This window comes from Cuculus canorus, chromosome 29, assembly GCF_017976375.1.
Source record: "Cuculus canorus isolate bCucCan1 chromosome 29, bCucCan1.pri, whole genome shotgun sequence".
Taxonomy (NCBI): domain Eukaryota; kingdom Metazoa; phylum Chordata; class Aves; order Cuculiformes; family Cuculidae; genus Cuculus; species Cuculus canorus.
In genome coordinates this window covers 3,238,886-3,258,107 of record NC_071429.1, presented here as the reverse complement: position 1 = coordinate 3,258,107, position 19,222 = coordinate 3,238,886, and the positions used below count along the sequence as shown (strand labels likewise).

Genomic DNA, 19,222 nt, shown 5'->3' with positions numbered 1-19,222 from the left:
GGGGCTGACGTTGCCACAGGGGTGTTAAACTGGACTTGTCCTGATTTTGGTGTCTGGAGGCTGTTTCCAGAGGAGATGCCGAAGCAGGGGGTGACCTTGAGGCTGTGCCGTGTCTGCCACCAGAGCTCTGCTCTGCAAACTCCAGTCTCATGGTCGCACTGGGCTGCGAGGTGTGGTCTGGGGTCTCCAGGGTCTGTGGAGCCGTGTTCTGCCAAGTGCTTTGAAACGTAAAAAAAATGATTTTGAGTACACGTGGCGCTTTAGGAACGTGAGGGAGTTGGCGGCAGATCGGGAGTTGGTGGTGGATTGCCGTGGGATGGGCTGGAATGGATGCGACCCACTCAGCTCTGGAGATTACTGTGAAGGATGGGAGGAGGTGGATGAGAGCTGAGTCCTCGAAGCCTCGAGGCCCTCCTGGAATGTCCCAGACATCCCAACGAGCTTTGGGATGGGCTGAGGCGCTGTCGCGCGGTCGTGTCCTTGGCTCTGGGTTGAGCAAAGCTGTGAAGCAAAAGCCTTTTGTGCACATGAACCAAAAAGAGAAGCTTTTACACTGAAACACTACTGGGCAGAACGAGTCCACCCTCCGGACACGGGGGTGGGAGAGGAGAAACCCACCCTGTTTTCTGCCGGTTGTTGTTGGTTGTCGGGGCTCTGGCGTTCCTGTGTCTTGGGTTTTCCCCTGTGTTATTGTGAGTCACTCCCACATGAAACATCCCGAGACCCGCAGTGAGTCCGATCCCAGTGGGGATGCAGGGATGGACCTGGACCTGCAGCGCTCCCGTGCTGGGCTGCCCTTGTGCTGCTGCTCTTCTCCCAGGAGGGATGGGAGACCTGAGCGTTCCTCCAGGGCCTTTCCACGCCCGCAGCCCACACTGGGGCTCTGTTCCCATCCCCTTGGCGTCGTGGCTGTCCTGAGTCTGGCCGGTAGCTCCAGCATTCCTCTGGGAAGCTGTGCAGCTGGAGAGGATGGGGTCAATTGGAGCAATGGGTTTGTCCCGAGTGCCCCATAGGCTGCGTTGCCACAAGGAACCGTAGCTCTGACCCTGCTGCATCGCAGTGGAGGTACCCGGTGATGCCGGAGCTCCCAGCCCGTGTGCGTGGCTGCAGCTCGGCGTCGGAGGCAGTGGGGGAGCTGGGATGGAAATTCCGTGCCTAGCTCTGTTCCTGCTCCACCGCTGCCTCGCGACACGGCCTTCAAGCTCACTCCCGGCCTCTTGTCCCCTCCGAGGCTATGGGACCACATTCACCTACCTCGCCCGGGGCAGCCGGGGGGTTTGACCTGTGTTTGCAAAGTGCTTTGGGATCCTGCGAGGGGGGAAACGCAGCCAGGAGCAGCCGGGTCGCAGGTTCTTGCAGGAAGCCTGGACACAATCCGCCTCCCTTGGAGCCCGTTCGGGCTCCTATGCCACCAAGTTCCGCTTAATCTCCCCTTTCTCAAAGGATCCAGGTCCCTTACCAGAGTAATTAAGCCGAAGGAAGAGTTAATGGCTGTCTAACCTTTCATTACGTTGATCGTAGGTACTGACCTCCCGGTATTTAAGTGTTTACTATCTATTGCTGTAAAGTTTTGTATATTTTGTAAGCTCCCCGGCAGTAGACGTCCACGATCGTTGTACATCGGGTTCTTTTCTACTCATTGTTCAGCACAAAGTGTGGTTTTTATTTAGAATAATAAAATGGAAAATGTTGACCTCTTGTGCGCTGCTGCTTTACACAACTTGTTTCTGGGAGCGCGGGAATGGCATTTCTGCCTCTCCGGGATTGCCCGGCTGAGCTCGGGAACCGTTGCTGCTCCTGTGCTGGTCTCTGCAGGGTTCGTGGCACAAGTCCAGCAGTCAGGACCTCTTCCTTGCTGCCTCTTTTGGCACCTGGAGCACTGCAAGGGGCACTGGCCATGGCACTTCCGCAGGTTCCGCAGTGGGGTGGGAGCAGAGCCCTCCCTGGAAGCCGTTTAGGGGATTTTCAGGGTTTTATAAGCCCTTTCTATTTTAATTTTATTTTAAGACTGGCTGTGGGCAGCCTGGGGACAGCTCACCCAGGGGACGAGTGGCAGTAGGCATAGGAGACCTGGGGTGGATACTGGGTGATGGCTTAGGAGCCCGTGGCAGAGCCAACTCACCCCGAGGGGACGTTGGGCTTTAGAAGGGAGCTGGAGACACATGGGATGTGGAGCCCCGATCGCCGTGTGGGACTTTGCGAGGGTTTATCTGAGACCACTCTGGCCTCGAGGTCTATGAACAAAGTAGAAGATGCATTGGGAGAGTTTAAAACCATGACTTTAATAGCTCAAATACCGAGTTTTACATGTTTGAGTATCTTGCAATTGAATATGTTGCTGTCCTGGAATGGTTGGACTCGATGATCCAAGAGGTCTTTTCCAACCTGGTGATTCCATGATTCTATGTCACACCTCAAGTATTTTCTCTTTGTGTACTCGGTTTCTATTTCTTCCCTGGAAGCAGCAGGGGATGAGCGGAACGAAGCCGCAGGGAGGGTTTGGGATCAGGGCTGTGCTCTGTGTTGGTGTGGAGCTGCTTTCCCGTTCACTGTTTGGCTCCGCTGTGCGCATTGTGCTCAGGACTCACACGGTCGGTGGCACCGAGGTCGGTGCTGGTGTGGATCCCGACGGGAAGGCTCTACCCCGGAGGGCAACAGCCCCAGTATCCACACTGTGAAACCACATAAATAACGGGACTGAGGAACAGGAGCTGCGCCAGGCGCTTCCCTGCACTGCTACGTCCAGGACATCGGCTTCTTCCCCAGCTACAAAATGAAATATTCCCATCTGAGAGGCAGAATTGGCCTTTCCTGTGGCTGCTGGCATCCCAGGCAGCAAGAAGGAAGCAGCCCTGAGGTGGTGAGTGATTCTCCGTGAGCAGCAAGAGCCCTTCCCAGCCCGTCGGTGATAAGAGTGCCCCTGTTAACCCCTGGTCCTGGCGCCTCCGCAGCCCGGGAGCTCCTCCAGCTCCGCGCTGCCACGAGCATCCTGTCCCGAGATCTGCTTATGCTTTGCTTTTTCAAATGTGTTTCTTCAGCAGCTCAAGGCCTTTGGAAGATTTATGGGCTTCCAGCGACCGCTGCTCGTTCACCTTCCCCTGCCCAAGGGCCTGACCTGCAGCGCGTGACAGCGGAATCCGGGCAAGGATGAGCTTTCTCCGGATGCTCCAGTTCCTTACCCAGCCTGTGCTCCAGCTCCGAGGGATTCTGCACGCGTTTGCACTCCCTTGGGGCCACTTTGATTGAAAGGGAGTGTGCACAAAGGGCTGCTGAAGCCTTCCGACGGACAGAAACGTGCCCGGTGGCCTCAGGAACCCACTGGGAGATGCTCTAAAGGCGGTTGGGTTTAACGGCATGGGTCTCCTGCTGCAAAACTCCGACTGGGAAGTGCACCGGGCACATTAGGAGTAGCCGTGCCCTGTCAAACCCACTTTTAATCATCATAATTTACTTCTGGGTTTGCAAAGTTGCTCATGGAGTTGCTGACTTCAGCTCCGCACTCAGCCCTGCAGGGATGTGGGGAATTCATTGCCATAGAATCCGGCTTTTGGCCCCTTTCTGAGTGTGGGGCTGTGGGGTTTTGAAGGAAGGAATTCCCTCTCTCCGCTCGGGATGGCATCGCCATGGGATGGTGCTCAGCAGCCCCTCTGCACGGTGCATCCAGGGCGGGTGGGCAAGGAGAGTCGGGGGCTGCAGAACCGGGGAAGGATGGGACCGTGTCCCCCAGCCCCACGGCATGCAGGCAGGAGGGGGGCGGCTTTGTGGGGCTGGATTGGTGTTCAGAGTTCCGAGCAGGCAGAGCAAGGCGGTTTATACTGCAAGCGTTTGTTGTGGAAAACAGGAAATATCCCTTTCTCATATTTCTTTCGCTAAACCGATCTGACAGAGCCGCACGTCGGAGGCGAGGTGGCTGTCGCTCCCTGCTTCATCTCAGTCCACGGCTGGTGCCCTCCCTGCCCTCAGAGCGCAGGAGGTGCCCAGCCAAGAGGTGTTTAAATGCAAAGTGTCTATTTATCACCAGGAAAATCTCACCGAGTGGAGCTGCTCCCAGCCCAGCCGCTCGCCGATGACGAGCGGGAGAGTCCGGTCCCCCTTAATTGGGAGGGCTGTTGTCCTTTGTGATGACTATGGAGTGCTGCGTGGTGGAGGAGGAGTTGTCTGCGCCCTTCTGGTTGTCCTGGTCCTTGGGGATGTACTTAACCACGGCGGAGATGAGCTTGCTGCGGAAGTTTTTGCTTAAGAAGTTGTAGAGGATTGGGTTGATGACGCAGTGGAGCAAGGTGAAGCAGTCGATGATGTCGTAGAAGAAGTAGAGGAAGTGGGCGAAGGTGCAGTGGAGGATGATGTGGTTGCCGTCAAGGGTGAGCAGCGTGAGCATGATGTGGAAGGGCAGCCAGCTGAGGAGGAACACAGCGATGTAGGCGTAGATGAGCAGACAGTGCTTTCTGCTCTCCGGCTTGGTGCGCTTGATGAACCTGGCCGTCAGGATGTTGAAGACGGTGATGATGGGGAAGGGAATGAGGAACCCAATGGTAGTGGTGGCCAAGCTGACGGCCAGCGCCCACTCATCGTAGGTCTCAAAGGGGGCCATGAATATGCAGATGGGCTCTCCGGTGTTGACCAACTGCATGTGGGCAACCTCCAGGAACGGGATCGCTGCTGCCAAGACCCAGCTGCAGGCGCAGATGGTGCGGCGTGCGCGGTGCTGGTGCTTGCGCCAGAACAGGGAGGAGCTGGTCAGAGACACATAGCGATCCACGCTCAGGCAGGTGAGGAAGAAGATGCTGGCGTACATGTTGGCAAAGTAGAAGTAGTGGGTGAAGCGGCAGAGGAAGCTCCCCCAGAGCCAGGTGTAATCCAGCATCACCTCCAGCATCCAGATGGGCAGCGAGAGCAGCACGCCAAGGTCAGCAATGGCCATGTTGATGATGTAGAGGTTGACCAAGCTCTTGTGGCCCCGTGTCTGCCAGTTGACCCAGATGACAAGGAGGTTCTCCACCAGGCCCACCACGAAGATGACTAGGTAAAGGATGAAGAGGATCACGCGCTTGACATTCTCATCCAAGCCAAACTCACAGAAGGTGTAGGTGTAGTTCAGGAGGTGGAACAGCTCAGACCAGTTGTGGTAGTCCCCGTACTCATTCAGGACAGTGTGTGTCTCAGGGTGGGCAGTGGTCACCTCAGCCATCCTGGGAGCTGTAAGGAAAGGGAAAATACGAAGTTGTGGCTCAGCAGCTGCACTGAGTAGGACAGCTTGAAAATACAGTGAGACGGCTGATCTCTTCTGTTGCGGCTCCATCCTCGTGGGAGGCTCTGGAAGGACCCTTCTCTATTTGTCTTTTAATCCAGTGTTTACTCCCATGGTGACCCCCTACATCAGCCCTCAAGCGAGGCCATGCCTGCATCGGGCAATAACCTCACGTCCCGGCCATGAACACCAGCCCCCCTGCACCCAAACGTGCTCCCGGGAGGCGAATGGACCCTGTCCTGCACCCGGGGACGGGGACCGGGCTGGGACCAGCAGAGGCGAGAGACAACGGATGGGTGAGAGCATCCACCAGCCCCAATGCTCAGCAGCACCAGATAGTGCAGTAACAGAGCTGAGAACTCCGGAGCGAGCAACCTCCGGGCAAGATGCTCACTCATGCCGTCCTCCCAACACCTCCAGAGCTCAGACTGTGCTGCCACAGAGCCATGGGAATCTTGACGCCAGCTCTGTCCTTGCGTGCAGTCACCGGCTGTGAGGTGCCTGGACCATTGAACGTGCAGGTGACCACGTCTCCTCATCTCCTCTCCAGCGAGAAACCCTTGTCCCCAACCCAGCCCTGGGTGTGTGGTCGTTCGTGAATGCAGCCTCCCGCCTGCGCTCTGCCCGTCTCACAGCTGCGCCGCTCGGAGCCGTCGGGACTTCCAAGTAGGTGAGAAAATTATAAACTTAAGGGAAATGCAGTTGACCTTCACATCCTTTTATTGCCCCAAGTGCAAGAGCTCTGATCCCAGCACAGCTGTATCCGCACGGCGCCACCGCCGCGGACCCCATCCAGCCTCACGCTGTTGGAAGAGCTCGCAGGACTGCCCATTCCCTTGGGAACACCAGAGGAGCTCGTGGTGCTGCCGGGGACCCCCACAGCTGGACATCGACACAGGAGCATCAGCCCTGTGGCAAAGAGCGTCACCCACCTGCTCCCGGCTCCTCGGTGGGGAGGAGAGTGCGGCCGCGGGGATGGAGTCCCTGATCCCAAAGCTCCTTGACGTCCACCCTCACCCAGCGGCAAGTCCCAGAAGGTTGGTGGGAGAGGGGATGGGCGTAGGCGGGCGGGAGGGAGAGGCAATGGCTCACCGGAGGCAGAACCGAAGGCTGCGTGGGGAGTGCGGCAATCCTCTCGGCTCGGCAGCTTGTGCGCCTCTGGGAGAGCAAAGAGGCCGCCGTGGCACAGTGCTCAGGGTGGGCTTGGTGGTTGCTTCCCGGCAGGAAATGACCGTCGTGGTCTGATATCCTGAGACAGCCCAGCGCGGGTGACATCTGACTCGAATTCCAGCCTGGAATTCAGCTCCCATTTGATTTTACCGTGGGGCTGGGGATGGAGCGGGAGGCTCCGGGTGGTATTGATGTAGAAGCTGTGGATGTGGGGATGGAGCAGGAGGCTCTGGTCCGGTGTTGGTGTGGGAGCTGTGGATGTGGGGATGGAGCAGGAGGCTCTGGTCCGGTGTTGGTGTGGGAGCTGTGGATGTGAGGATGGAGCAGGAGGCTCTGGGCAGGTGTTGGTGTGGGAGCTGTGGATGTGGGGATGGAGCAGGAGGCTCCAGGTGGTATTGATGTAGAAGCTGTGGACGTGGGGATGGAGCGGGACTCCCTGAGCCCCCTCCAGTCTGGTCCCCTGTGCCATCACCCCTGCAGGACCCAGCTGCTCTGCCCCCACTGCTCTTGGGGACTGGATCCTGCCCAGATCCTGCTGTGACTACCAGGAGGTGAAAATGCATCCTGAGGCATGGATGACCCATGAGCCAGGTCCTCTGCTGGCTTTGGGAGTCCTAAGGGGTTAAGGTGAGCTAATGCAAAAGTGCCAACTGCTCCTGCAATGCTGGGGTGAGCTCAAGGTTTGGGGGGAAAGGGGTGAAAGCTGCACGGATCTGCCAGGATAGTGTTGCTGTCTCTGAGCTGCTGCAGGAGATGATGGCACATGGCTATCGCCACAAAAGCACCTCTGGCTTGGTGGCAATTAATCACTGAGCTGTGATTGCCTGGCAGTTTTGCAGGGGAAGGGAGGGGGCTCAAGCCTTGCCCCGGGACTGGGGAGGGGGCTGATAGGCAGAGAATTTTGCATCGAGTTGCAAGTCCTGCAAAACAATGGCAGGAAATCTCCCTTTCGAGTGCAGACAAGACTTTGTGATCAACAATCGGCTCGGAAGGAAGGCATGGCCGGAGTGGGGAAGCACGAGGGCACTGATAAGTCGACTCTCACAACAACAAGCACTGCGCCACTGACCCCGCGTGCAGGTACCCAGCCCAGTGAGGGCTGCAAACAGGAACCCAACAGCTTTGTGCTCACCCCGTACATGATGGGACGCGTTTTGGCTCAGTCACGGGGGATCGCGAAGGGCTGAGCTGCCAGCTGATGGCTGTGGGGGCTTTGCCCCCCCCCAGGAGGCAGGGATGCTGCTCTGCTTCCATTTAACTAGTCAGGAAATTTCCACACCAAACTCGGATCAAGAGCGACCTGGGCACGGCAAGCCTTTGCTCTTGGGGTTTGCGGGGGGGCTGCTGATCCCAGCAGGAAGGTGAGGTCTGGGAGCCGGTTGGATTCCCGAGCCGTGAGGAGAAGGGCAGGTGGCTCAGCCCCTTCTCCCCATCCCTGCCGTGATTCTCAGGGCAATCCAAGGCTGCTGGCACCCAAGTGCGTGCCCAGGACCCTCTGCCCTTCCTAAAAGTCCGGTTCACCCTTTCTATGGAGATAAATAGAAAAATGCCATTTCCTCCCCAGAAAGAAGCCACTTTGACCCAGGCAGGTCCTTCAGAGCCCAGTGGACCAATGTCAGATGAATGATGTGCAGGAAGGCAAAGAGGAGAGGCCGAGAATGGTGCCCCATGGGTTTGGCTGGTTCCTGCTCCACCCGCCAGCACTTTGCTCCGGGGCAAAATCCAGGCACCAGGTCTGTCTTGGCTGCCGTCAGCCCAACTTCACCAAAGAGGTCAGCACCGATCCTGAGTGAGCTGGGGAAGCTGAGGAATCTGTCATTCTCTCCCCTTCCTTCCCTGGGCAGCCCTGGCCCGGACGCTGCTGGAAGGATGCGGGCACACACGGTCTCTGAGCAGGAGCAGACGAGGCTGCGGTGTCACCTCCCGGCAGCTCAGCATCTGAAGCTCCTGGGGACACGCAAGCCTGAAACGTGCAGCGTGGGGGCTGCTGGGGACATCGGACTGGTTTGCTAAGCTGGGTAAAGCGTTTAGGAAAGCTTTCCTGGTTGAGAAGCAGCTCTGCACGTGGTGCCACCGCTTGCACACCAGCCCTGCGTGCTGCTGCAACTCCTCGTGCCCCCCAGCGCCGTCGCAGCCCGTGGGTGTTGTGGTCCTGCGTGGGCTCAGCAGCTTCACGTGCAGGAGCAGTGTGAGGCTCTGCTGCTCCTGCTCGTGTCCTGCAGGGAAGCGCCCAACCCAAGGACCTCACCTTGGGCACCACCCATCACCCCTAACTGAAGGTGTGAGCAATGCGAGCTGCTGCCCACATGCGCAGCTCCCCGTGCCAGCCGCATCCTGGGCTGGTGAGCGCTGGTGCCTTTTCCAGCCTTTCCGTGCCCTGGCAGCCCATCCCCACCAGCTGCGGCTTTCACTGTGTTGGACCTACCAGGGAAGACTGCGGGCAACAATTTTGCCAGTGTTGTGCCGGGAAGGGAGCGCCGGCTACCAGGGCGAGCCTGAGGTTGCCCATGGCGAAGCGGGGAGGCTGCGTTGGCGCTGAAGGGCTCGCTGGCAGTGAGGGAGCTCCAGCAGAGCAGGTCACCCTGTGGCCAGGGCTCTCGGATGCCTTGAGGCTGGGGTCACCATGGGCAGCCCCTCGCTTGGCACCAGCTTTGTAGAATCATAGAATAATTTGGGTTGGACGGGACCTTAAAGATCATCCAGTTCCAAACCCCACTGCCAGGAGCAGGGACATCCCACTGGATCAGGCTGCCCAAGGCCCACCCAACCTGGTCTGGGAGCGCGTGGTGATGGTGTTACAGGGACAAGACATCTGCTGGCGCTGAGCTGGTGGAGCCTGGCTGTCATTTAAGAGCAGTTGTAGAGGATAAGAGCACTCTTTTGTCCTCAGATGTGAAGCTTTCATAGAATCATAGAATAGTTTGAGTTGGAAGGGACCTTAAAATCATCTAGTTCCAACCCTTCTGCCATGGGCAGGGATATCCCACGGGCTCAGGCTGCCCAAGGCCCATCCAACCTGACCTGGAACACCTCCAGGGATGGGGCAACCACAACTTCCCTGGGAGACCTGTTCCAGTGTGTCACCGCTCTCACGGGGAAGAAATTCTTCCTAATATCTAGTCTAAATCTGTCCCTCTCCAGTTTATCCCCATTCCCCCTCGTCCCATCACCACAAGCCCTTGTCCCCACAAGTGCAGTAACAGGAGCCGTGTCCACGTCCCGGGTCCTCAGGGGCGCGCGGTCATCCTCCCGGCCGGGACAGGATACATGAGGCTGAAGACGGCATCGGAGAGCCAGGACGGGCAGTAGCTGAGCGGGAGGAAGAGGAGCTGGGCGTCCCAGCCGGCTGCATAACGGCTGCGGGGACAGCGGGCGAGCAGCGCATGTGCCATGGCAGCGGTGACGGGGGACAGGCGGGCACTGCTCAGGTGCTGCAGCAGGGTGCTGCGCTGGGTGTCTGCGAGGGCAGAGCGGGGGTCAGCGTGGCCGGGGTCACCGGTATGGGGGTCACCGGGGCTACGCAGGGATGCACTCACAGGCCTCCAGGTAGCCGTGACCATAGGCTGCCTGGGTCTCCGCCGGGAGCTGCTCCCAGAGGTGCTTCAAGGTATTCCTCACCGTCGCAGGATCGGTCATCGCCGTGCAGAAGGTGCCGGGTTCGATGATGGAGACCTGCACCCCAAAGGGGCGCATCTCGCGCCTGGTGAGGAGGGATCATCATAGAATGGTTTGGGTTGGAAGGGATCTCAAAGCCCAGCCAGTCCCAACCCTGCCATGGGCAGGGACACCTCCCACTGGATGAGGGGCTCCGAGCCCCATCCAACCTGGCCTGGAACCCCTCCAGGGATGGGCCAACTACCGCTTCCCTGGGCAACCTGGGCCAGAGCCTCACCACTCTCACAGAAAATATTTCTTCCTAAGATTTCATCTCAATCTCCTCTCCTTCAGCTGAAAACTGTTCCCCTCATCCTCTCCCTGCACCCCCTGATCAAGAGCCAGAGTTGAGCTGTGGGGGCTGAACCAAGTGCAGAGCTTATGACCTCGCCATCACCCCGTTGTCTCCTGGGTGCCTTTGCCTTGCTCAAGAATTGCTTAAAACCCTTACTCTGGTTGCACAACTGCTGCTCCAGCTGCATCCCATTCTCCTAACCTGTGGGCAACCACATTGCGCGAGCCCCTGATTTGGCTCATTGCCGCTCAGCCCTACGGAAAGGATGGAACTGGATGCAACAAAATCTCTACATGGGAAAGTGGGGCAGAGCCGCCCAGCACGTACCCGGCTGCTGGAGGAGCCCCAGCACAGAGGAGCCAGTGGGCCACCACCCTACCACCACTGATAGCCACCACCGCCATACCTGAGGATGTCAGAGAAGGCTTCCACGCCAAACTTGGAGATGCAGTACCCCCCGCCAAAGAAGGAGATTCGGCCCGCGACACTGGCCACGTTGACCACCCGGCCCCGCGCCCGCCGGAGCAGCGGCAGGAGGCTCAGCGTCACCTCGATGAGGCCAAGCAGGTTGACATCCAGCACCTTAGTGAAGTCGTCCTTGGTCAGCCACTCGTTTGGGGCGATGGGGATGGCGATTCCCGCGTTGTTCACCAGCCCCCAGAGCCCTGGGGAAGCGGGATGAGGTGAGCGGGGCTGCTCTGTTGCCTGTGGCCCTGCTCCGGCTGTGCCGGAGAGGTGCCAAAGCAATGGGAGGGCTGGCAGGGGCGACAAAGGGGACGACAATGGGGACAACGATGGGGGTGATGATGGGGATGATATGGATGAGGAAGGGCATAATGATGGGGCAATGATGGGGGTGATGATGATTGCGACAACAATGAGGTTGAAGGGGACGATGAACGGGAAGACAATGGGGTTGAAGGGGGCGATGATCAGGACAACCATGGGGTTGAAGTGGGCGATGATGAAGGGATGGTGATGGGGTTGAAGGGGATGATGGGGCTGAAAGGGATGATGAAGGGGCCAACGATGGAGGAGCCTCCCCATCCTACCTTGGTTGCCCACATGCTCCCGGACCCAGGAGGCGGCGTTGGCGATGCTCTGGCTGGAGGTGACGTCCAGCAGCACAGTCTGCAGGCGTGACGAGGCGCCTGCCCGCAGCTGCTCGGCCCCGTGCTCGGTCAGGCAGGCGGCCAGCACCCGCAGCCCCCGTGCGTCCAGCTGCCGTGCCAGCCGGTTCCCGAAGCCGCTGTCGCAGCCCGTGATCAGCACAAACTTCTCCGAGAGCGCGGGCACCGTCTGCCGCTCCCGGTGCCAGCGCCAGAGCAGAAGCAGCCCCGCCAGCACCGCCACCGCGTACAGCCACATCGTCGCCACCGGCTCCAGCTCAGCCACAGCCGCCCCACATCCCTCGCTCCCGTGGGTGCTGTTTATATGGAGCTGGCGTGGACTGGGCAACGCTGGTGGGAACACCAGTACCGGGATTGCTCTGGATAATGCTGGAGAAGAGGCGGGATTGCAGCAGCACCTGGAGGAAGTTCTGCATCTCTTGATTGCAGTTCCCAGCCTCGCCCCACACAGATCCATGTGCCTGGAGCTGTGCCTTTGGTTGTTTGTTCTGGCAGGGTGGATCCCGCTGCCGTGTCGGATTTGGCTGAACTCTCTGGGCATGGTTGGGAAGACCAAGCCCTGAACTTCTCCCTCTCACCCGCTGCGGTCATCACCCTTGGTCCAGTGGAGGATGCTGGCTTTGTTTGCACACGCCGGCATAACCCGGCAAGAGGAGGCAGCAAAGCTGGGGTGAGGGTGGACACAGGGATGAGGTGACCCCGGCGCAGCGACGCTGGGCACGGGGCAGCCTTCGCTGACCGGCACTGTGGGTCTGCCGAGCCGTGCAGAGGAGCAGGCGCTGCCTGGGGTGCCCGAGGGTCTCCAAGGAGGAGGAGAACCCGGCCAAAGGCTGCCCAGCCCCATGCTTGAAGGGAAACTTGCCCGGTTTGTAGGGTCAGGTTTTCATTCCTGTGTTTCACCTCCTGGAGCGCTGGCATAGGCGAGCGCAGCTCTCGCACATCGCATGCAGTAGGAGCTCGGGGAACGGCTGAGATCCCGGGAGCTCCTGCGGCACAGCACGGCACGGCACGGCACGGCACGGCACGGCAGCAGTGCCAGTGCTGTTAGAGAAGCAGGGGCACAGCATCGGTGCCGCAGTCTCTGCCGAGGCTGAGAACCAAGCCCTGCCAGGCAGGGAGGAGCTGGCTTTATTCAGAAGGAAAAGCATATGCTGGCTGGGACAGGGGTGTACGGTGAGTTGGGAATTCAGGGACAGTGGGCTGAGAGGCGTACGGTGAGTTGGGAATTCAGGGACAGTGGGCTGAGAGGTGTACGGTGAGTTGGGAATTCAGGGACAGTGGGCTGAGAGGTGTACGGTGAGTTGGGAATTCAGGGACAGCGGGCTGAGAGGTGTACGGTGAGTTGGGAATTCAGGGACAGTGGGCTGAGAGGTGTATGGTGAGTTGGGAATTCAGGGACAGTGGGCTGAGAGGTGTATGGTGAGTTGGATGTTGAGGAACCAATTGGCACAGCCTCATCTGCGGGTGATGCTGGATCCCACCTTGCCAGACCCTGGCTGCGCTGCCTGATGGCTGCCGACGGCGCATTCCTGCTTCAGGCTTTCCGAGCGGGTTTAGGGTAGAACCAGGTGAGTACGATGTCAGCAAATGCAGAGGGCATGTAGCTGAGGGGGATGTAGAGCAGCTTGGCATCCCAGCCTGCTGAGTAGCGGGTGCGAGGGTAGCAGCTGGTCAGGGCGTGCTCCATGCAGTCCGTCACCAACTCCAGGTTGGTGTTGAACAGCTTCTGCATCATCCTGATCGTCGATGAAACTGCGGAGGATGAAAACGCCCGTCAGGCTGCCAGGCTGAGACTCTCAAATCGACAGCAGCCGAATGCTGTGGTGGGATGATGGGGCAGTGGGGGTGACGGGGCAGTGGGACACCCCAGGGCCCCAGCACGTGCCTTATGCCATGGGAGAAACAGCACTGCTCAGCCTTTAGGTGAAGGTACTTACAGCCCTTCAGGTATTCCTCTCCATAATCCGCTCTGATTTCCTCTGGGAGCTTCTTCCACATGGAACTAAAATTGTTCTCGAGGTTCTCCACGTTGGTGATCTGCGTCTTGAAGTAGCCCGGCTCGATTATGCTGACCTTGACCCCAAAGCTGCGCATCTCAAGCCTAAAAAGGGATTAAGCCCTATGGGACACGGGAGCAGTGCCCGAGGGCATCGGTGCCCGCCGGTGTGGGCTGAGTGTGGGCTCTGGCTCTCGCAAGGAGCCTGTACAACCTGCGGATCCCACGCCAGCCCCGGCACGGGTCCAAGGGGGCATGGAGCAAGCATCTGCTGAGTCTGGATGGGATGGGGCCAAAGCAAACCTCAGGATGCCCGCAGGATCCAGGATGGAGCAAGGTCCAGTGGGGGAGGCTCAGAACGGAGCAGACGGTGGCAGTGGGCACCCTGGCACTGAGGAGTCACCAGGAAGGGACTGGCATTGAAGCTCTGCCAAGTCCTTTGCCTTCCCTGCTCTTGCCTGAGATTGGCTGGAAGTGGAGCAGAGGCTGCCAGGGGCTGGTGAGGGTCCCCGCGCAGGAGCTCGATCCCGCAGGACCCCAGTCCTGGAGCTGGGGCGCAGGGTTTCCTCACGCCTGGTCCAGGCGTTCCCCATCCCCGCGGCCCCTCCTCGGGCGCTGAGGCTGCAGCCGATCCAAACTTGTCTGCGTTCCCTCGAGGAAGCAGTTTGTCACGCGGAAACTCTGGGCCAGAGCCCAGAAAAGCAAACGGGGAAGTGAGAGGCGTTGTCTGCCATGCACAACTTACCGAAGACAGTCAGAGAAGGCTTCCACGCCAAACTTGGAGATGCAGTACCCCCCGCCAAAGAAGGAGACTCGGCCCATGACACTGGCCACGTTGACCACCCGGCCCCGCGCCCGCCGGAGCAGCGGCAGGAGGCTCAGCGTCACCTCGATGAGGCCGAGCAGGTTGACATCCAGCACCTTAGCGAAGTCGTCCTTGGTCAGCCACTCGTTCGGGGCAGTGGGGATGGCGATTCCCGCGTTGTTCACCAGCCCCCAGAGCCCTGGGGAAGTGGGATGAGGTGAGCGGGGCTGCTCTGTTGCCCGTGGCCCTGCTCCGGCTGTGCCGGAGAGGCGCCAAAGCAATGGGAGGGCTGGCAGGGGTGACAATGGGACAATGATGGAGGGACAACAATGGGGCGATGATGGAGGCAACGATGGGGATGATGATAAGGGCAATGATGGGGGTGGTGATGGGGATGATAATAAGGACAAGGAAGGGGATGATGATGGGGCAATGATGGGGGTGATGAAGGGGACAACCATGGGGTTGAAGGGGATGATGAAGGGGGCAACAATGGTGTTGAAGGGAACGATGAAGGGGGTGACGATGGGGTTGAAGGGGACGATGAAGAGGATGACAATAGGGTTGAAGGGGACGATGAAGGGGATGACGATGGGGTTGAAGGGGACGATGAAGGGGATGACAATGGGGTTGAAGGGGACGATGAACGGGAAGACAATGAGGTTGAAGGGGGCGATGGAGGGGATGATGATGGGGTTGAAGGGGGTGATGAAGGGATGGTGATGGGGTTGAAGGGGATGATGGGGCTGAAAGGGATGATAAAAGGGCCAACGATGGAGGAGCCTCCCCATCCTACCTTGGTTGCCCACACGCTCCCGGACCCAGGAGGCGGCGTTGGCGATGCTCTGGCTGGAGGTGACGTCCAGCAGCACAGTCTGCAGGCGTGACGAGGCGCCTGCCCGCAGCTGCTCGGCCCCGTGCTCGGTCAGGCAGGCGGCCAGCACCCGCAGCCCCCGTGCGTCCAGCTGCCGTGCCAGCCGGTTCCCGAAGCCGCTGTCGCAGCCCGTGATCAGCACAAACTTCTCCGAGAGCGCGGGCACCGTCTGCCGCTCCCGGTGCCAGCGCCAGAGCAGAAGCAGCCCCGCCAGCACCGCCACCGCGTACAGCCACATCGTCGCCACCGGGGCACGAAGAGGGAGCCCCGGGCTCGGCCTGACCTTAGCTCTGTCCGTTAATGATTCATCAGCACCGCCCGCTCCCCGCCCCACGGGCCGCCCCATCCCGGTGCCACCGCCCCCGGCTCCGGTTGGTCCCCGCGGCCACCGGGCATCGCGCTCTGCACCGGGGAGCCTTTCCTGCACCCCCATGAACCCCCCTCCCCCCGGGACCGCCCCCCCCGGGCACTCCGGACACCCCCGACCTTGACACATCCCGACTGCGGAGAGCCCGGACCCCCCCGATGCCCCCGGGTACCCCCGGACTTTAGCACCTCCCCCCCCAACCCCCGGGCACCCCGGACCCCCCGATGCCCCCGGACCTTGGTACCCCGCCCCCCCCATCCCCCGAGCACCCCGTACCCCCCCGATGCCCCCGGGTACCCCGGACCCCCTCGATGCCCCCGGGTAGCCCCGGACCTTGGCACCTTCCCCCCCATCCCCTGGGCACCCCAGACCCCCCCGATGCCCCCGGGCACCCCTGGAACCTTGGTATCTCCCCCCCTCCATCCCCCCGGTACCCCCGGACCTTGGCATCTCCCCTCCGGGACTCCGGACCCCCCCGGACCCCCCTAGACCCCCGGTCCCCGGGATCCCCTACGCCCCCCCGCCCCCGAGCACCCCCCCATCGCAGCCCCCCGCCCCGGCCCCTCGGCAGCTCCCGGCTTCCCCGGGCGCCCGCCCCGCCCCGCCCCTCCCGCCATGGCGCCGTTCGAACCCGCGGCGCTGCCGGAGCTGCTCCCGCTCTTCTACCGGCGGCTCTTCCCGCACGGCCCCTACGGGCGCTGGCTCGGCTACGGCGGCGGTGAGGGAGGGGTGGGCACCGGGACCGGGAGGGGGGAACGGCCGGGAGCACCGGGACCGGGTGGGGGTTATGGCCAGGGATGCGGGACCGGATGGGGGACACCGGGACCGGGTGGGGGCCACGTATGGGAAATGCGGGACCAGGCGGGGGACACCGGGACTCTGCGGGGGGCACAGCCGGGGATACGGTACGGGACAGGGGGCACCGGGACCAGGTGGGGGTTACGGCTGAGGATGCGGGACTGAACGGAGGACACCGGGACTCTGCGGGGGGCACAGCTGAGGGATGCGGGACCGGGCAGGGGTAACACCTGGGGGTGTGGGAGCGGGCAGGGGGCACAGCCAGGGCTGGGGCACGAGGTCCTGGGGCGGTACGGGGTGGGGGTCCCGTGGAGGGGTGCCGTGGTGCCCGCTGAATGCACTGACCAGAGTCCGGGGCACCGGGGTGTGTGTGCAGGGAACGGGGGAGTCTCGGGGCTCCTGGATTGGGAAGGTGAGGAATGCAGCGAGGGGGCTGGGGGGAACACGTGGGGTCCGGGCGCTCAGGGCATCCCCCCCTCTTGTGCCCCCACAGTGGTGAAGAACTACTTCCAGCTGCGGGAATTCTCCTTCACGCTGCGGGATGACATCTACGTGCGGTTCCAGTCCTTCAGCAGCCCCCAGGAGCTGGAGCGCGAGTTGCAGAAGCTGAACCCCTACAAGATCGACATCGGCGCCGTCTACTCCCACCGGGTGAGCCTTGCTCCCACCCCGGCACCAACCTGGAGCTGGCCGGGTCTGAGGGGACACAGCCCCCGGCTCACGGGGACCCCGGCCGTGGCTGAGCCCGTCCTGCTCCGCAGCCCAACCAGCACAACACGGTGCACATGGGTGCCTTCCAGCCACAGGAGAAGGAGCTGGTCTTCGACATCGACATGACGGACTATGATGATGTCCGGATGTGCTGCAGGTGCTGGGGGTGGTCATGGCTCGAGCTGGAATGGCTGGTGGGGCCAGGAGGGTGGTGTGCAGGGTGCCTGACCCACCACCTCCATCTCCAGCTCGGCCGATATCTGCTCCAAGTGCTGGACCCTGATGACCATCGCCGTCCGCATCATCGACCGCGCGCTCGTGGGTGAGACTCCTGGGTTCTGTGCTGTCCCCATCCTTGTGCACTGGGGACGTGTCCGGACCACACTTTGCCCCCAGCATCGAGGAGACCCCAACACAGCGCTGGGGCAGCACTCATGGGGGCTGGGGGCGCAGGAGATGCGCAGGCACCCAGCGGGTTTGCCAGGCCTGGGTGGGCACCGCATCCCGTGCCGACATGCTCCTGCAGCCCGGCTGCTTCCCACAGAGGACCTGGGCGTCCGGCACCGCCTGTGGGTGTACTCGGGCCGAAGGGGTGTCCACTGCTGGGTGTGCGACGACGTGGTGCGGAAGTGGTCACCCGCGCTGCGAGCGGCCGCCGTGGAGTACCTGACGCTGGTGAAGGTGGGTGCACGGGGGGCCGGGCACTCCTTGCCCACTACCCCCACCTGATACCGCTGTCCCCGTAGGGTGGAGCAGAGACAGTGAAGAAGGTGAACCTCTCCGAGCCCATCCACCCCTTCATCAGGTCGGTGAGGACCCCCTGCCCAGCCCCTGCGGCTGCGACCATGGTGCTGAGCCTCTCCTGCTGCTCCGCAGGCGCTCGGTTGGCGTGGTGGAGAAGTACTTTGAGGCGTACGCACTGGTGGGCCAAGACATCCTGGGCAGCCCAGAGAGCTGGGAGAAGGTGCTAGCCCTTGTCCCAGAGGATATCCTTTCCAGAGCAACCCCGGCGTTGGGTGGGAGCGAGGGTCTGCACGGGGGGGAACGGGGTTGGCAGCATCCACGATGTCCACCATCAGCCTTGACCACTGGCCACAGCACCGTGAGGTGCTGCAGGATGAGTTCCCCAAGAAACGGGACTCGATGCAGCGCTGGGAGCTGCTGAAGGGCAGGATGGAGCGGACACGGGTGAGTGGCTGCAGAGCGGATGCTGGCAGGGGGGTCTGGGCACTGCCGCCCCCCCTGACGCACCTGTGCCCGCAGCGGCAGGGGACAGCCGGGAAGAGTGCTCCATGCTATGCTGATTGGGAGATCATGCTGCAGTTCTGCTTCCCTCGCCTCGACATCAACGTCAGCAAGGGCTTGGGGCACCTCCTGAAAAGCCCCTTCAGCGTGCACCCCAAAACAGGTGGGGCTTGGGGGCTGCACCCATGGGGACCCCATGCCGGGCACCCCATGGTGACTCTTCTGTCTTGTAGGTCGCATCTCAGTGCCGCTGGACCTGCAGCGCTTGGAGCAGTTCGATCCGTTTGCTGTCCCTACCATCAGGTGGGGGAGCGGAGCTGGTGGCATTGGGGGGGTCCTGGTGGTGCCTGAAGCCCCCCAGCATCCCACTGTCCCCCTAGTTCCCTGTGTGAGGAGCTGGACGCAGCTGGTGACGATGCAGAGCAGGAGGAGGGTGGCGAGTTGGAGCCGAAGCGCCGAGCGCGGGGTGAGTGGGGGCAAGGTGTGGGGGGCAGAGGATTCCCTACTGCCTGCTCAGCTCCTGGAATCTCCAGACTACAGGAAGACGAGCCTGGCGCCCTACGTGCGGATCTTTGAGCAGTTTGTGGAGGAGATGGAACGTGCACGGAGAGGAGAGCTGCGGAGGAGGAGTGGTGTGTGCCGGGTGTGGATGGAGCTGATGGGGGGCTGTGGCTTTGGAAACTGCGCTTTTTACTGGAAGACTCCCAATTTCTCCTCTTTGCAGACCTGCAAGGAGACTTCTGAGGCTTCGCTGCCACCGACCGCTCTGTTCTTGCTGCGGGGCCACTGTTGGCCACAAGCATCCTGGTGCCTCGGAACGAGGAGGCTGCAGCCGAATCCTTCAGCCCCACTCAACCCCTTCCCACCTTTTGGACCTTTTCTACATAAAAAACATTAAATGTCTCCGTTGTCTGCATGGCTGTGCCCGG

General features: G+C 61.1%; 4 protein-coding genes across 9 annotated transcripts; 1 reads left to right on the top strand and 3 right to left on the bottom strand.

Moving 5' to 3' along the window:
- Window positions 1-44: 44 nt before the first annotated feature.
- Window positions 45-6,727, bottom strand: GPR182 (G protein-coupled receptor 182). Of its 2 annotated transcripts, none has more exons than XM_054051291.1 (2): window positions 6,181-6,727; window positions 45-5,196 (listed from the first exon to the last, which is right to left on the bottom strand). In XM_054051291.1, exons 1-2 carry the CDS (start codon window positions 6,521-6,523, stop codon window positions 4,094-4,096), a joined length of 1,446 nt encoding a protein of 481 aa, XP_053907266.1. In that variant the 5' UTR covers window positions 6,524-6,727; the 3' UTR covers window positions 45-4,093. The 2 variants fall into 2 exon arrangements, with proteins under 2 accessions (XP_053907266.1, XP_053907267.1); XM_054051292.1 differs by having other exon boundaries at window positions 6,341-6,476.
- Window positions 6,728-6,972: 245 nt separating this feature from the next.
- LOC104057941 (retinol dehydrogenase 16-like) lies at window positions 6,973-12,476 on the bottom strand. The gene is made up of 5 exons (XM_054051293.1): window positions 11,420-12,476; window positions 10,774-11,032; window positions 9,955-10,118; window positions 9,686-9,875; window positions 6,973-8,432 (listed from the first exon to the last, which is right to left on the bottom strand). Exons 1-5 carry the CDS (start codon window positions 12,036-12,038, stop codon window positions 8,234-8,236), a joined length of 1,431 nt encoding a protein of 476 aa, XP_053907268.1. The 5' UTR covers window positions 12,039-12,476; the 3' UTR covers window positions 6,973-8,233.
- A 147-nt stretch (window positions 12,477-12,623) lies between these two features.
- Window positions 12,624-15,593, bottom strand: LOC104057942 (retinol dehydrogenase 16-like). 3 transcript variants are annotated; one of them, XM_054051303.1, is made up of 4 exons: window positions 15,095-15,572; window positions 14,239-14,497; window positions 13,435-13,598; window positions 12,624-13,249 (listed from the first exon to the last, which is right to left on the bottom strand). In XM_054051303.1, exons 1-4 carry the CDS (start codon window positions 15,516-15,518, stop codon window positions 13,032-13,034), a joined length of 1,065 nt encoding a protein of 354 aa, XP_053907278.1. In that variant the 5' UTR covers window positions 15,519-15,572; the 3' UTR covers window positions 12,624-13,031. The 3 variants fall into 3 exon arrangements, 1 of the variants encoding a protein (XP_053907278.1); XR_008447392.1 differs by lacking the exon at window positions 12,624-13,249 and adding an exon at window positions 13,797-14,144 and having other exon boundaries at window positions 13,460-13,598; window positions 15,095-15,593; XR_008447393.1 differs by lacking the exon at window positions 12,624-13,249 and adding an exon at window positions 13,797-14,135 and having other exon boundaries at window positions 13,460-13,598; window positions 15,095-15,593.
- A 499-nt stretch (window positions 15,594-16,092) lies between these two features.
- Window positions 16,093-19,201, top strand: PRIM1 (DNA primase subunit 1). Of its 3 annotated transcripts, none has more exons than XM_054051297.1 (13): window positions 16,093-16,257; window positions 16,831-16,988; window positions 17,138-17,205; window positions 17,297-17,370; window positions 17,593-17,729; window positions 17,795-17,853; window positions 17,925-18,035; window positions 18,146-18,236; window positions 18,312-18,456; window positions 18,527-18,596; window positions 18,674-18,759; window positions 18,834-18,925; window positions 19,018-19,201. In XM_054051297.1, exons 1-13 carry the CDS (start codon window positions 16,155-16,157, stop codon window positions 19,189-19,191), a joined length of 1,368 nt encoding a protein of 455 aa, XP_053907272.1. In that variant the 5' UTR covers window positions 16,093-16,154; the 3' UTR covers window positions 19,192-19,201. The 3 variants fall into 3 exon arrangements, with proteins under 3 accessions (XP_053907272.1, XP_053907271.1, XP_053907273.1); XM_054051296.1 differs by having other exon boundaries at window positions 16,098-16,257; window positions 17,099-17,205; XM_054051298.1 differs by having other exon boundaries at window positions 16,101-16,257; window positions 17,099-17,205; window positions 18,827-18,925; window positions 19,018-19,183.
- Window positions 19,202-19,222: the final 21 nt, after the last annotated feature.